This window comes from Accipiter gentilis, chromosome Z (assembly GCF_929443795.1).
Source record: "Accipiter gentilis chromosome Z, bAccGen1.1, whole genome shotgun sequence".
Lineage (NCBI taxonomy): Eukaryota > Metazoa > Chordata > Aves > Accipitriformes > Accipitridae > Astur > Astur gentilis.
The window spans coordinates 24,731,698-24,746,399 of NC_064919.1; the positions used below are offsets into that span (position 1 = coordinate 24,731,698).

Sequence of the window (14,702 nt, forward strand, 5' to 3'; positions counted from 1 at the left end):
CTTTATTCTTCAGTAATTCTGAGACTCATCCCTGTGTTGGTGAACCTGTGATACCTGTGACAGGACTGGACAAAGATCAGATCGGGGCAGATTCGAAGCAGGTTAGAGAGGGAAAATAGAAGTTGATAGGGGTAGGGATGCAAAACACAAGAAGTTTGTCACCCTCCCATCTGTGAAGGCAGAACTTGAAAAAGATAGAACGTTTTTAAACGTACCGCGTCAGCTGCAGGGATTCTTGAACTGAAGGTGTTTTTTTCTGCTGGATGTGCCCTGAGGTAAGACGTTCCACAGCACCTTTGTTCCTGGGTACGAAGCACTGCTAATCCCGTTTGAATGCACGGGGTATCGGTGCACAAAACCGCTGTGGGTGTGCGGTGCCATACTGCAGTCTGTCGTCCCGGAGGGCTCTGCCTCTTCCTGGCTTCCTGCCCGCTGGCGGCGGGGGGAAGGTGCAGGGTGCCCGGCGGGGCACCACGCCGCGGGGGCGCGGGGGTGGCGGAGACGGCAGCCGCCTGCCAGCAGGGAGCGGTGCAGCCCGTTGCCGCTATCGGAGGGGCGGCAAATGGGAACACACGCCGGGAACAAAGCGGAGGGGTTGGGAGGAATAGGCAGAGAAGCGCTAAGCGTGGGGGCTTAGAATGTAGAGGTGAATGTAGAAGGTGAGACAGGGAGGATGCGCTCAAGGAGGAAAAATTCCTCAAGGAGGAATGGAGGCAATGCAAGGTGGGTGTGAAAAGAGGAAGGGAACCCCCCCCCCCCCCCGGATACGGGCTACTAGAACGCAGGCTAGAGAATAGGAAGAATACAGAAAAGAGAAGGGGAAGCCTAGAAAATAGACCTGGAGGGTGAAAGTAAAAAGTCTTGTAAAGAGATTGTGGCATTCCCCTTACCCCCTGGGCCAGAGGAGAGTTGCAGTTTCTGATGCTGGGCACGGAGGAAGGACAGGGACCCAGAAAGTGCTACTGCTTTTTAGTATCATAGGGCCAATGTATATGTGTTTATCTTGGTTCTTGTTCTTAGTTCTGTATTGCCATTTGGATGAATTATCCCTATGTCTGCATACTGATACTAATCTGTGATTAACAGAGGAGGGGGGGGGGGGGGGACACACCCCAACCAAACACAAGATGATTTTCAAAATGTTGCTGTTGGAGAGCATTGTTTCCCTTGTAAATCAAGAATTATGCCACATCTTGTATAGATAGCATTTAGTCCTGTTTCTTACGGGTTTTTTTCTGAACTCATTTGACACTTTAATAAGACTTTGTATTAAGGTGATCAGGTAAATTTCAGCTGCAGAGTATGTTGTTTCCTACTTCTAACTCCAAAAGTACATCATAATCCAGCATCACAAAGTGTGTGGGGATTACAGTATGTTTTAGGGGATGGAAGGAAGGGGAAAGGAGGTTGTCGTTTCTTGCAATGGGTGCAGCATGTCCACAAGTCCCGCTTGTTAAAAGATTTTTCTAGATTATTGGTTGAATGTTGAAAGCAAATGCTTTTTTCCCCCCTTCTTCCAGTAGCATCTCCCCAAAGTCATCATAAAATGTCAGTGTGTTACGTAGAATCTGCAGCTTTCTAATGGTCCTTTTGGGCTTACCGTGACCTTCTGAAATCATTACAATCCCCACCCCCCACTACACCCCCCTCCCCCCCCAACTTTTCCTTACTTAATTGCGCATGGGAATGGGCAAACAGGAATCCAATTTATTGTTATCCAAGTGGCATTTCCTGTTACTTAGCTTTATAGTTTTGTGTATAGTAATTAGTATGCAGAAAGCTGGAAAGATGCCTGTAATTCCAAAATGAACTCTCTGTAGCTCTCTCCCTCCCACTTGCACTCTCCTTTTAGTACCGCCCCTTCCATACACCCTTTAGCCAGCAGCAAGACAGCTGTGTTTGATCATAAACCACTTAAACTCCAGGCTCACTGGCAGGGGAAACTTCAGCGTGAAGTGTAGCGTTGGTTTGTCTCAGGGAGGGGAGCTTTCTTCTCTTTTCCCTTCTCCCTTCCTGAACAGCACTCTTCTTTTAATTTCTCTGTGAACTTGTGTGAAGCTCACCACATTTTTCTGAGTACTTAAGCAGCATTGGGAGATGCCCTTAAGCAGAGTTGTGGAAAAGAGCGTCATATAACAGACAGCAGAGGTGAAGCACGCCTTGCAGATGGACTAAGACGGGATTCTGGCAAGCAGTTCCTTCGCTGCATTCTCAGAGCACTTCACAGTGTTAACAAGTCTCTCGCAGCAATGGATTGTCTATGAAGTCAAAACCAGTTTGGTTCTTGTAGAAGATCTTGCACCATTAATTTAAACTATCAATGTGGAGTGAAAATGGCTGTCTAGAGCAAAATGTGTAAGACGGAAAAATTTTGGAGAAGAAAGTATTGAATCTCTTGAACAAAGCTGTGAAGCATTAAAATCTGCAGAAATCGTCAAGCCCTGAGAAGTCTAATCATGAATTCTGGAGTTGCTATGAAATATGGAAATGACTCCCCTGCAGAGCTGAGTGAGGTAAGCAGTTTCAGTGCCCTTCTTTATGCTTTAAAAAGAAACACTCCCCTTTTGGGCTTTCAGTTTGCAAGAAACGCAATTAAAAATTAATAGAATGTGTATCTTGCTATAACTTGCTGTGCCAGTCAGGAAATGACCTGAACTTTTTTGCTGCTTTACTCGGAGTAAGTGGTGAAAAGCAAATGACTGTAACCATGTAGAGACATTTTTCCTGTTATCCTGCAGCAGAGATTGCCTTTCCTCCCAAGAGCTGTGTATATGCCCAACATTCATGTTTGCAGTAGATGAAATATGGAGATCTCACTTGAGATTAAGCAGATGGTGACTAATTTAGGAGGGAAGTGGGGTGAGAGGAAGATGACAAATATTTACTGGTAAGACAACAACATTGGCAGAAGTTGTGTTTGCTTGTATTTAGCCAAAGTAATGCTTCCTTAGGTTAGATGAATTAGGTTACTTTCCTTCCCTGCCTAAAAGAAAACAAGCCATGGGAAACTTTCTGCTTTTCCATTGGAAACCATAGCAAGCTGTTATTTCTTATAGTTGTGGGCATGCCTGGGTTTTGTGTAACATGATTGTGTGTGTGTTTTCAATAATTTTGAAATTAAAGCCATATCAGATGTTAATGCAAATTCTTAATAAATATTTTAGCAGTGGCATATTTTGTCAGTTACTAAATGTCTTAGATATGTCATCCTTATGGGCTTTACTGAGAACTGCAAAGTTAGTTATGCTATGAATTCCCAAGCATTTGATTAAGGTAATTTTGTAGAAAACTGAATCTGCAGTCTGTCTTGTCCCAGTTTAACTGAAATGCTTCTCTTTGCCTTTTGCCCATTTCTCTGATACACCTTTTACTGCAACATACCCTTTGTTTACTTTATGTGTTTGGAGGGTTAGGAATATTGGGTAAGATATGCTTGGCAGAATGAGAGCGTTAACAATTTCTGGAGTTAATTGTACAGAGGAGGTTGACACTGAGGTATAGAATGGAAAATAAATCAGTAGGCTGGTGAGGCGGACAACAGTGTGGGGGGAAGCAGAGTAAACGTGTGAGACCTAAGCAAGTGCAGTACCCTGCCATGCAAGAGCAGCAGCAGGTTTGTGACTGGGCAGTTCTTGTGAAAGAAATTTTGATGTGTTCATCCTTTAAATACAAAAGAGCTCAATTGCTTTAACTCTGTGTTAGTTTTTTGAAAGATTGCTTAGAAATTGTGTATTGGCAATGCGGCATTAATGGGGTTCATAAACTCAGCATAAAAGCCAGAGTTGCTTTTGGTAGGAGTCTGCCATTGGTGTTTCTAGCTACGGTTGTATTGATGGCCTGCTGATCACTGCTTCCTATCCCCTCAACATTTAATTTTCAAGACTGTGCAGTATCACGTAAAACATGGAGTGTCACAAAGATTTGATTCTTGGGTTGTTATCTGGATCAGGCAGTATTCACTGGTAGCACTGGTGCCTTGAAATATTACCTATTCAAGTTTACTTCACACATCCACAAAGTAAGACTTTTGTTGTAAGAAATATCTTTTTCTTCTGATGTTTTAATATGGGAAATATTGAAAGAAGTCTGTGACTGTGCACCATGCAACATTTTTGTTGGGTTTTTTTGTTTGTTTTTTTTTCCAACAAGCTTACTTGAATACTTAATTCACGTTTGTACTCTAGTGCTAGAGGAGAGTTAGAAATAGGCCCCTTTCTGACTGCAGACATACCAGGGAACTTTCCCCAGCTGCTAATCATAATTGCTTTGCTGCTAGTCTTCATCTTTGTGATTTGAGCCGCTTGCATGAGCGTGCTTTAGCCTGAGTCATTGAAAGGGCCGGGTCAGCTTCAGCACTGGTCTTGGATAAAACAGTGTGTTTTGAATGAAACATGGAGGCCTTACAGAAGCATCATATTCCACCTCCCATATGGGAGAAGATGCAGTTAGTTGCTCACCTCTAACCCTTAATTACTCAGCCAACTCCCTGTAATTTGTACGCTCATGTTAGGCCTTTTCCTATTGGTGACTGGTACTGTATTGCTTGCTGTAATCAAAGGTGGAAAGCCCTGGGTAAAGGCTGTACCTACGGTTTATATACCTGTGTTTCTCCCCTCTTCGTCATGCTCTCCCCCTTTTCCTTCCTTTCTGGCTGTGTTTTCTGCATACTGTGTTTATTTTTGATCAATGGAAGACAGTAGCATTGTGTTCATTTGAACAATGGAAAAATTTGAAACTGGCTACAATAGGAATTCTATTAAATGACTGTTGTCTTAGTGTGTTTTCACCTGCACCGCTATCTCTGCAGTCAGCTCAAATTTTCACATCACAGTGGGCTGCTACTAGTGCGTGTGTCTGAATGGCAAATACGATAACAGACCAAGAAAGACCATAATTCACATGATGCACAGTGGGTTTTGGTGTAGGCGCTATCTCAGTACATGGACCTCTAGGCATGAAACTACTGTTATTAAAATTAACAGGAAAACTAGAAAGCCCTGAAGATATAGTAAATACATTCTTGAATGGATGCATTAAACGAAATAGAAAACTAAATTATTGCAACTCATTACATTTGTATTGAAACTTTCTGCTGAGATTTACATCACTCTTTGGGAAATGAGAAGAAATTAAGGCTTTTTTTTTTTTTTTTTTTTTCCAAGGCACAGTGTGATTGTAGAAACTTGTGTGTGGTTGATGTTTGCTATTCCTAAACTCTTGTCCAGGTAAACAGAGACCTTGATAGTCTTTGTTTACTCCCCCCGCCCCTGTCTAAAGGTCATGCAGAAAGCAGAAAAAAAATCTGATTTCTGTTGTAGGTCAGTCAGACTTCTACAAAACTCATGCTCTGTGGCTCCCTAGCTCCAGAGTTCAAGCTGTTGTTTGCTGATAATGTTACCCCATTTCTTCTGCTTTTCTCTCCCTTCAACCTTCTCTTTCTTCTCTCCAGAGAAAGAAAGATTAGCCAGTGTGCTGTAGTAGATTCAGTGTGTCGTAACTGCATAGAGAGGTAGGAGAAGCATTGTTCTTGCATAGCAAGGTTAGCTTGGTGGTGGTGTTACATTTGGAGTTTTCTTTAATATATGATACATTAAGAGAGGCAAATCTAAAAAAATCTAGAATTTGCAGATGACTGTTGCTGTACTCCGTGAGGATGCACGACAGCCTTTGGTGCTTTTGTAAATAAGTACAGTGTCCAGCCAAGCTCAGTTCCATTATTATGAAATGGGCCTTCTTCTGTCAATACTAGAGCTTAACATGATTTGCAGAGTTTGCTTTTTAAGGCTTGATCAAGGAAGCATGTGATTTGTATGCAATACATGACACCCAAATTAGGTAAGCGCTCTTTGGATCCCTTCAGGTTGTTAGTCATACAATACTGTAAACCTTTAATGTAATCACAAAGCATATTTTTAGAGCCAATATCGTGAACGTTACTGAAAATGTGTACAGGTGAACTGTTCAGTGCACAGAAACTGCAATTACAGACTGTTTTTTACATAGTTAAAAATGAAACTTTCTATCAGAATTTACATGCTTTGTACATATTCATTCAGATTTTCTGCAGAAAGGGGTGTTCATCTAGAATGAGCTGGATTGTCTAATCTATATTTTCTTCTTCTTCTTCCAAATGTGAAGACACTACCTGGCTTTAAGCCCCTGCATTCTGGGGAAGTATCACTGCATACTAGCTTTGTTCTTATACACTCCCCTGGCCATCCACTGTTGAGAAGGTGTGCTGAGGTAGGGAGATCTGTGGTCTCACCTACTACAACTATTGGGCTAAATGTGGTCAGCAGTTACGCCCATGACTAATTCTGGGACAGTTTAAATTAGTAGTGTAGAACATGGAGGAAATATAAGTACTGAGCTTAATTATATTTTTCTCAGTTGTATACTTAAGGGCTAAATTATATCCTTGCATTAAGAGCCAAATTATGTTCTCAGATATAATTTTAATTAAAGTAAGCCTTGTGAACTTGCTGATGGTAAAACTGTGCCTAAGAGATTTTGTTGTGGGATAAGGGCTGGCATTATGGTATTGCAATACATTCAGCACTTTAGATACAGATGATTTGTATAATGTGATTGTTTATTGTATTCTTTTAGCACTTGCCGTATAAGTTGATGGTGTATAACTTCTAAAAAGGATATATTTCTTTCTGCACAGCAATATCAGAAGATACCATGCTGCTTTAGGTTCATACTTTATACCTTCTGCTTCTTGCTTTGTGCTTGGAAGTCAAGGGTTTAGAATGTGAATGTTGTGGCTTGCAGCATTAGATACAGCTACATATTTCTTAACCCTTTACATTGACTGGAATAAACAGATGGGGTATTTGTGTTGGAAAAATGAGTAACTGGTTTGTTTGTTTATTTTAACAATAGGGTATTTAAAATTTGGGAGGGGGAGGGAAGATAGGATTCAAAGTTTGTATTTGTGTAGGAAGCAGAGTAGTGAGTTCATAAGAAAGGTTTAACCAAAATCTTATATGTAATGCCAGATGTGAAGAAGTGAGGAGAGAGCCAAGTTTGAAAGGCTTAAACTGGGACTTTTTTTATGATTTTACAGTTGGACAATATTGCACTTTCTTTTAAGATTTGTGTTCTGCTGCTGCTATACCTAGAAATTAACGCTGTGAGGAAAAAATGACATAGAAGAAGAATTACAGAAAGAAAAGGGACTGCGTGTCTTGAAGTTGTGTACATGAGGCCAGTAAGTCTGAGGGGACTTGCGGGGTGAGGTTGGGCCAAGCCTCACTGGCAAGGGAAAAGCTCAACAATGGCAATCCCCACCCTGAGGTATTTTCGCATGTGTGTCTCTGTTCTTTTAGAACAAGCGTTAGCTTGTGCTCACACTGTGCATGCATGTGAAGAGATAGCACTGATGGAATGGGGAACAGGTTTGGTACACATTCAAGTCTAGGCTTAAATCTCAAACACTTGTTTCACCTTCCTGGGTTTGGTAGTCTTCTTATTAAGACAGTCAACGAGTAAATGTCACCCGAATGTTGTGTCTGCTTCCTGAATGGTCTCTGGCCGTGCAACAAGCATGCCAGTATACTTCCAGTACTTCTCGTGAGCAGGTAAACACCAATTCCTACTGCAATTCCATCTCTGCTACTGGACATGGTCTTGGCCTTCAGTGTCAAAGGTGTATGCAGCTTGTAACAGAAGAGAGTACTGCATCTTGCCACCAGAGAAGGTATATGTTTTCCCTGGTCAGAAGATGTTTTGGGAAGTGTGATAAATCCTTATTGTTAATCCTTTAAAATATTGCAGCCCTGCAATAGAACAGAGTGGAATGTGGTTATCAAATACTAAACATGGCATATTTTTAAAATGTTTTAACCTCGAAAAAGAGGCCAGGCAGTGGTTATCGATATAACAATTCGATACGAAAGTACATTGTCATCATTGGCGGATGCGGCGGCAGAAAAAGTAAAGAAGTATTGTCATCTTAAAAATCAAATTTGGGAATTAATGAATGCTAGAAATATTAAATTTAAGGGATTCCCTGTGGGTGTGCGAGGAAGATGGTATTCTGGCAATTACAAAGTGTTAAAAGCGTTAGGAATCTCAAGTTCCTGACAGGAAAAAATTGCATGATGTATTTCAAGGAAAGCTTTATTTACATCGGTTGGTAATGTACATATGTTTGTGAGTCATTCGAGATCTGTTGTAAGAACTTAATTATCTGTTTATGTTTTGTCTTTTTATTGCTTTTGCTCTATTGCTACTTATTTCTTTAATAAAGTTACCCCTACCCTGCTGCCACATCATCGAGGGTACTATTAACCTGACTCATGACATTTAGAGACAGGGATGTCCGTGGGTAAAATCTTGGAAGGATCAGCCTTGACACTGGAAAGGTTGGGAGAGTAAAAGAAACTCGTGATCATGACACGTCATATTAACCTAAATTTGGATAAAACATTAATTGGAAATGTCAAAATTTTAGCAGTTTGGACTATGACTACCGGATTCGACATAGGTGGACAGGCCACGTTTACTTAACTCAGAAAAGAAACATATATCATTTATATGTGTTTGTTAAACACCTATGTCATTTTTTTAAAAATATTTTTAATTATTTTAACCTTGAAAAAGGTGTGTAACTGATTTCTTTGGTAACAGTAGTCAAACCAGAAAGGTGAACAGTGTTTGTGAACTGCTAAAGTCTTAGAAAAGTGAGCACAGCAACCCAGTATGCTTAGATCAGAGTATATTAAGGAGAACTTTCTTAAACAGATTCTAGTGGGGATCTGGATAAAACTTTGATCTGGTGGTAGCAAACACCTATAGCCTTACAAGAGTGGTCTCAGCTTTATTGCTTCAGAGATGCTGAGGTAGTTTGCAGACCTTCTTTGGGTGAACTCTCTCTTTCCTGGTTCAAACGGGCTTTGTGAAGTACTAGTCAACGTTGCAAATCCAACATACTCCTATACTGTTGTCTTGCAGTGTGTTGAGACAGTAAATGTGAAACATAATTACAGAATCTAAAGAATTACTGTATGTCTCAGTTACATTGATGTATCTCTCCTAATTTAAAGAAAAGACTTCAGTGGGAAACTTTAATGGTTGTGCTCCTGCATAATGACTGTCAAGTCTGAATGCAACATTTAGATTGGATACACTTCTGCTCTATTTCATAGATCTACTACAGATTATTTATGTCTTTGAAAAATCTAATTTATTTTTATAGCTTATTTTGAAATCTTATGTTAAATTATATAGGTGAGAGCACCCTTTGAAATGGGGAGGTCAGTTTTTGTGGAGTATTTTGGACATCTACGGTTTTTTAATAGACAAGTTATGTTATCAGTGACCTGTACTGCTGATTTTAGCAACATGGGTTAGAACATGAATGCGAAACCATAGTCGAGCTGAGGGGGCTCTGGCATGATCAACGTATGTAATTTACAGTGTGACCGATGCATGGTTTTTCCAGTGTTAAAATGTAGTGACTTCAAAGAAGATTTTTTTTGTGGATTTGTGTGAGCTGCTTATCAGGCACAGAGTATGTTCCAGGCTTGGACATTATTAAATTGAAGCACTATGAAAAGATTAGTCAAAATGCCCAGACACTGTCAGCACAGATAATGCTCTTTTGCAGCCTCCTAATTAAAAAAAAAAAAAAAGTCAGAGATTATGTAACTTATCTGCCTGATATTTTAATATTCCTTGCTCCTAAAAAATCGTGTTTGAAAAATGCCTTATGGGCTGAAAAATCAGTTCAGACAAATGTATGCTGTGAAAGTAACATTAGCAATGTATTGGATCCTCTAAATGCTTTTAGATACTTGATAGTTTTTATTCTTAGATAAAAAAGCCAGAGTTCATTCCTGGGAGATTTTTGGAGATAAAGATTATCATCCTTTCCCTCCTGCCCTTCCAACCTGTGTTGGAAAAGAAAAATGTATTTTTGTCCTTGATCAGACTTGGACATACCATGGCATGGTGCTGTGTGGGAACAATTACAAGATTCTCCTTTCGGAAGATATTTTTGTACGTTCCTTTGCAATCTATGGGTTTGTAGTCTGTAAAGGAACACATAAACAAAAGCTTCTGAAAGAAGAATCCAAAGATTGCAGAGTTAATGTTTGCAAGGGCAGAAGTGTCTATGCTGTATGCATGTGTGAAGAGGGGACATGGAGAGAGATGTTGTGATGGGATTGGACAGCTATGGTGGGGTGTAATGAGGTATTTTTGTTCTGGAGCTCTGAGTAGTTTGATAAATGATTGATATGTGATATGTGTTCTTGTCACTTATGGTTTTTTTCCTCATGTTTATTGCCTTTATGACATTGCATAGTATTTCTAGTTGCAGGTTTTACTTGTGCTGGGAATTTCTGCTTCCTAAATAGCATGGAAAAGCCTATTTGAGCTTTTCTATTACATGTAGTAATAATATACCTACTTATGTACTCTGTAGGGAAATGTGATGGTCTCTGAATTCAAAGATTCTCTGTGTTGGAAGGATGGAGGTTTGGTATGGGGATCTGGTGCTGGTGAAGATAGTGTTTTGGCACTGGTGGCAGCCTGCATTAGTCAGTCCCATGTCAGGATTTGCCATATAAATGAACCTTCTGCATAAACGATTTATATTTTCTGAACATTTAGATTTCTACCTTCTCCGATGTATAGAAATATTCATTAAAAGTCTGCAAATCAGCTCTGTTGTTGTAATTATACACGAAAATTTGTCATTGGAATGAAAATATTAATTGATAGAAATCTTTTCAGTCCTGCCAAATTTAAAGAAATACAGAAAGACGTATTTTTTCAGTATGCTTAGATATGCCCCACCTATATATAAATTTTTCTCCTAGATCATAAAGTTGACTAGAGTATTGTCTTTTTTTAGAAAGTCAAAGCTTTTGGAAGCATGTAGTTGGTATCTGAAATTCTAGAGAAAAAATAAAAATTGGTTTTATTTTCCCTCAGTTTTTCAGTATTGCTATTTGTGATGACATTTATTTTTTTTTCAGGTAAGACGTTAAACCAGCATCTTGGTTGAAGAGGGGCCTTGGTGGTAGAATAGAGATGGCACCAGAGCTATTTGGGACTTGGGCTGTGTCTCCTTGTGCTGACCCTGAGTAAATCTCCCTGCTTCTATGTGCATATCTTTTGCCCTGCCTGCCTTGACTGTAAACTCTCCTAAACTAAGGATTGTTTCCTATTAGTATGGTGAAGCTGTGGTGGGACTGCTGGTCATTATTTGAATGTGTGTAATTAATAATGATTTGAGTCACTTAAAGATCCCAAGATGCTTATAATGAAAACTCAGATGTCAGCAAGGAGTTGTAGTAGAACTCAGAATCTGGCATTACAGATACATGATGTGAGCTGGAAGCAATCATGGTAACAGGTAACAGTTTCCACAGTGGTATCCACAGTTCACTTCTCTGTTTCACGGTTTGAAATTCTGTTTGGAGTGCAGCTTTATGCTGTTGAACTGCTGCCTTGATATGCACTTCGAAAAAGCTATTTCTCTCAGTGGAAGCCTGTATTGTACAAAATATTTTAAAACAGTATGTATGTAAATATTTAGCTTTAGGAGGTGAACCTGAAATTGAAGCAGAAAAGCTTGTGATGTTTAAATTTGTGTTTTTAAACATAACTAAACTTTGTTCAGATGTTTCTTTCTGCAATATCCAGATGTCTCTGTTTTAAATATTTCTAAACGCAGATAAAAATGTGGTCAGTGTGTGATGACTGAAGAATTACTGGCATTACTTACTATCTTAAGAGCTTTCTACTTGGAGTGTGAGCGTGTCATTGCTTGTTTGTGCTTGTGTTGTTCCACTATTTTCAGCTAAATGAGAAAGTGTTGTAAAGAACAGTTAAATATTAATGGCTGCTAACATAGTAATAAACACAATTTTTGTTATTAAAGTATAGAACATTGAACAAAATAAGGTGGAAATAGTTAACTCCTGTTAAAATACTAGATTTGTCTTTGTGTGTTAAACATGTGTGGTCATTAAGGAAATTCCAAAATTGTGGTTGGCCTTGCCTTCATAATAAATCTTTTTAAAAATTTGTATTGTAATGCAATGACAGGGTTAACATTTTGCAAAACTTTGACCATTGAAATTGTAGTCTTTCATAGGATGAATTATTTGGGAAGATTATCAGACAAAATATTATGTTTGTTTCCACAAATGAAGCTAGTGAAACAGACAAAGCTTTCTCACGTTAAAAATACAAGAACATGTGGTGATTCTTTTTGCTGCCACGCAGGTTTGCGATAGGAATGGAATTTCCCAGGGTATTAGCATTTATGTGATTTTTTTTTTTTTTTAAACTGATCTTGTGAAGGTATTCATGGAAGGAGGCAAAAATGTTTGTAAGTGCTCGCTACAAGTTTTGTCTAGATCACTGCAGCTAAAGCTTCTGCTGTGAAGATTTCACTAAGTTTGCATTATCTCAGAGGTTAGTGGAAGTCTTCCACAGTTGTTCCCTGGGTTTTTGGTTTAGGCTACAGTCGCTGTGGCAAGCTGTCAAGATGTCTGCTCTTTTCTGGCTCCAGATAATTCCCACTCTTAACCGTCCAGTCCAGCCTTGTCAGTTTCTGAAGATCATGCTTTCTGATTTAAAGTTGTAAAGGACAAGAGCTGGACCTGGAAATCAGGAAAAGGCACAAGGGAGAGTGGACTCTGCCTGGCAGGTATGAAGGACGCTGGAAAGTGGACTGGAAGGAGAAACCAGGACTTGAAGTGAGGAGGTGTTACAGAAGGACAGGGTAGCAGAGGTCACAGGGAGTACTCCTTGGGCAGGAAGCTGTGTATGTTACAAGGTGTCTGGGAGATGAGAATGGGGACCTGTGAGTTTGGGGAAAGAGGGTGGCTGGGGAGAGTATGGGTGAGACCTGGCTGTGGGCCATGGTACAAAAAGTTGGGGATAGAGGAGAATGGAGAAGAAGCTCAGCAAGGAGAGACCAGACCTGAATATATGTGGGTATAGGAAATACATGCAGGCTTCCCATCTATGCAGAGGAAAAACATTGTGCAGTTGTAGTATCTGTTTTAATACAGTAGTGCAAAGGCTTTTAGTTATGTTTGTATTAACATTGTAAATCCAGCACTTCTAAGTTTCAGCTCTTGGGTTTTGAACCATGGTAATGCTTCTTTTTTAAAAAACTGGTTGTTTGTAGTATTACTGATTGCATGCTAAATTTTGTAAATTACCATCACCAACCTTTGTAGAATTGTGGAAATGCTCCAGCAGGTGGTTGCTGGATTTTATTGCGGATTACCAAGCTATCACTAGAATGTAATACATCACAAAGTAGAAATTTGCATCAGGCTTATGGAGAATGGCCTTCTGCTGGTAACTGAAATGAGATACTGTTTTTAAAATAGGCCATTTATACATTTTAAAATGTGAGGATATTTCAGTGTTTGCTAGAATCATAACAGCACCTCTGTTTTCTGATTTGCCAGAGCAACTTTTTGAAATGTTTCCAAAAGGCTAAATTACTTAGTTGCAGTGACAGAGTTACAATTGTCAACACAGAACTATGATACACGGTTGTGATGGCAGAGAAATATAAGATCATTACTGTGCTATGTGATAAGTCCAAAATTATTTCATTGACAGCTCGGTGCCCTTCTGAACCATGTTTACAGAGGTTTGGATGAAGCTGGTGATCCCACAAAACAGCACAGGTGCCTATCTTGCAAAGTCTATCCTTTGCAGACTGTACGCCCAAATCTGTCATTTGCTTGCAAAGACGTTATGTTATCTGACCTTCATCTACAAGAGACTGAGATAACCCTACCCCAAACTGTTCTTATTTGCTATTAAGAGTTATCCTTCAGAGGGCAGAATCCATCTAGTCTGATAATCTTTTGCACTTTGCATCCTACCTAAATTGCACAGGTTGCTTACTCTTAACCTGTTGCCAGGTATTTAGCAGTAGAATCTAGCTTGTTGTTAACTGTAGTTGGAGTTAATACTATCATTCTTCAAGTGGCACGTCAGCTGTATCATCCTTTCCTGGACTGCCGGGGCTAGTGTGCTTCAGATGGGTTTTGCAGCCACATACAGAAACCAAAGTGGTTATTGTCATCTGCAGAAAAGACCAGGTACCCACTTAAGAATGGTGTGCTGAGGACTGTCCTTTGTTGTTGCTAAATCTGAGATAAGTTCATTTTCTGCCCCTTCATCTCTTTTTCTGTTTTGCTTGCATAGCATAGTACAGCATAATTTTTGCAAGTTACTGATGCTGCTGTTGTCTGATTTACTGACTTAGGTGGTTCTTTTTATTTAAACTGATTTGCAGACATACTTGGTTCTTTTTATTGAAACTCATGGTGGTCTACCTGTTCATCAGCTGGTTCTTTCTTTTTATATATGGTAATCTGATTCCTGTAGGAACAAATGATTCTCTTATGATGCTTGGTATCCTAGAAGTCAATGTTCTGCCACGTATAACTAGCCTGCTGAGAGGTCTGACCCATGCTAAATAAGCATGCAGTTTCTTTCAATGAAATCAGTTAAATAAATTAAATCTTTGAGGGATAATGTATTTCTGCCTGTAGCATGATGCGTCAGTTAACTGCTGTGAATGATACCAGTATGATAGCAACATTGAGGTGACTGCTATATGTGAAGGAAAAAAATTGTTACAATATTTCCAATGATGATTTTCTTCTGTCTTCTGAGGTGCTGGTTTTCAGAGTGGATGGAATCTC

General features: G+C 39.6%; 1 protein-coding gene across 3 annotated transcripts in view; it reads left to right on the forward strand.

Moving 5' to 3' along the window:
* The window catches only part of MCC (MCC regulator of WNT signaling pathway), a 220,625-nt gene that overhangs the window by 54,279 nt on the left and 151,644 nt on the right, over window positions 1-14,702 (forward strand). The window contains exon 1 of one of the 3 annotated variants that reach the window (XM_049794829.1): window positions 1,926-2,513. The exons of the other annotated variants lie outside the window; for them this stretch is intronic. Coding sequence (XP_049650786.1) covers window positions 2,457-2,513 — 57 coding nt within the window. The 5' untranslated portion in view covers window positions 1,926-2,456. Of the gene's footprint in view, window positions 1-1,925; window positions 2,514-14,702 lie in introns of those variants that run through there. 3 annotated transcript variants of the gene reach the window in all.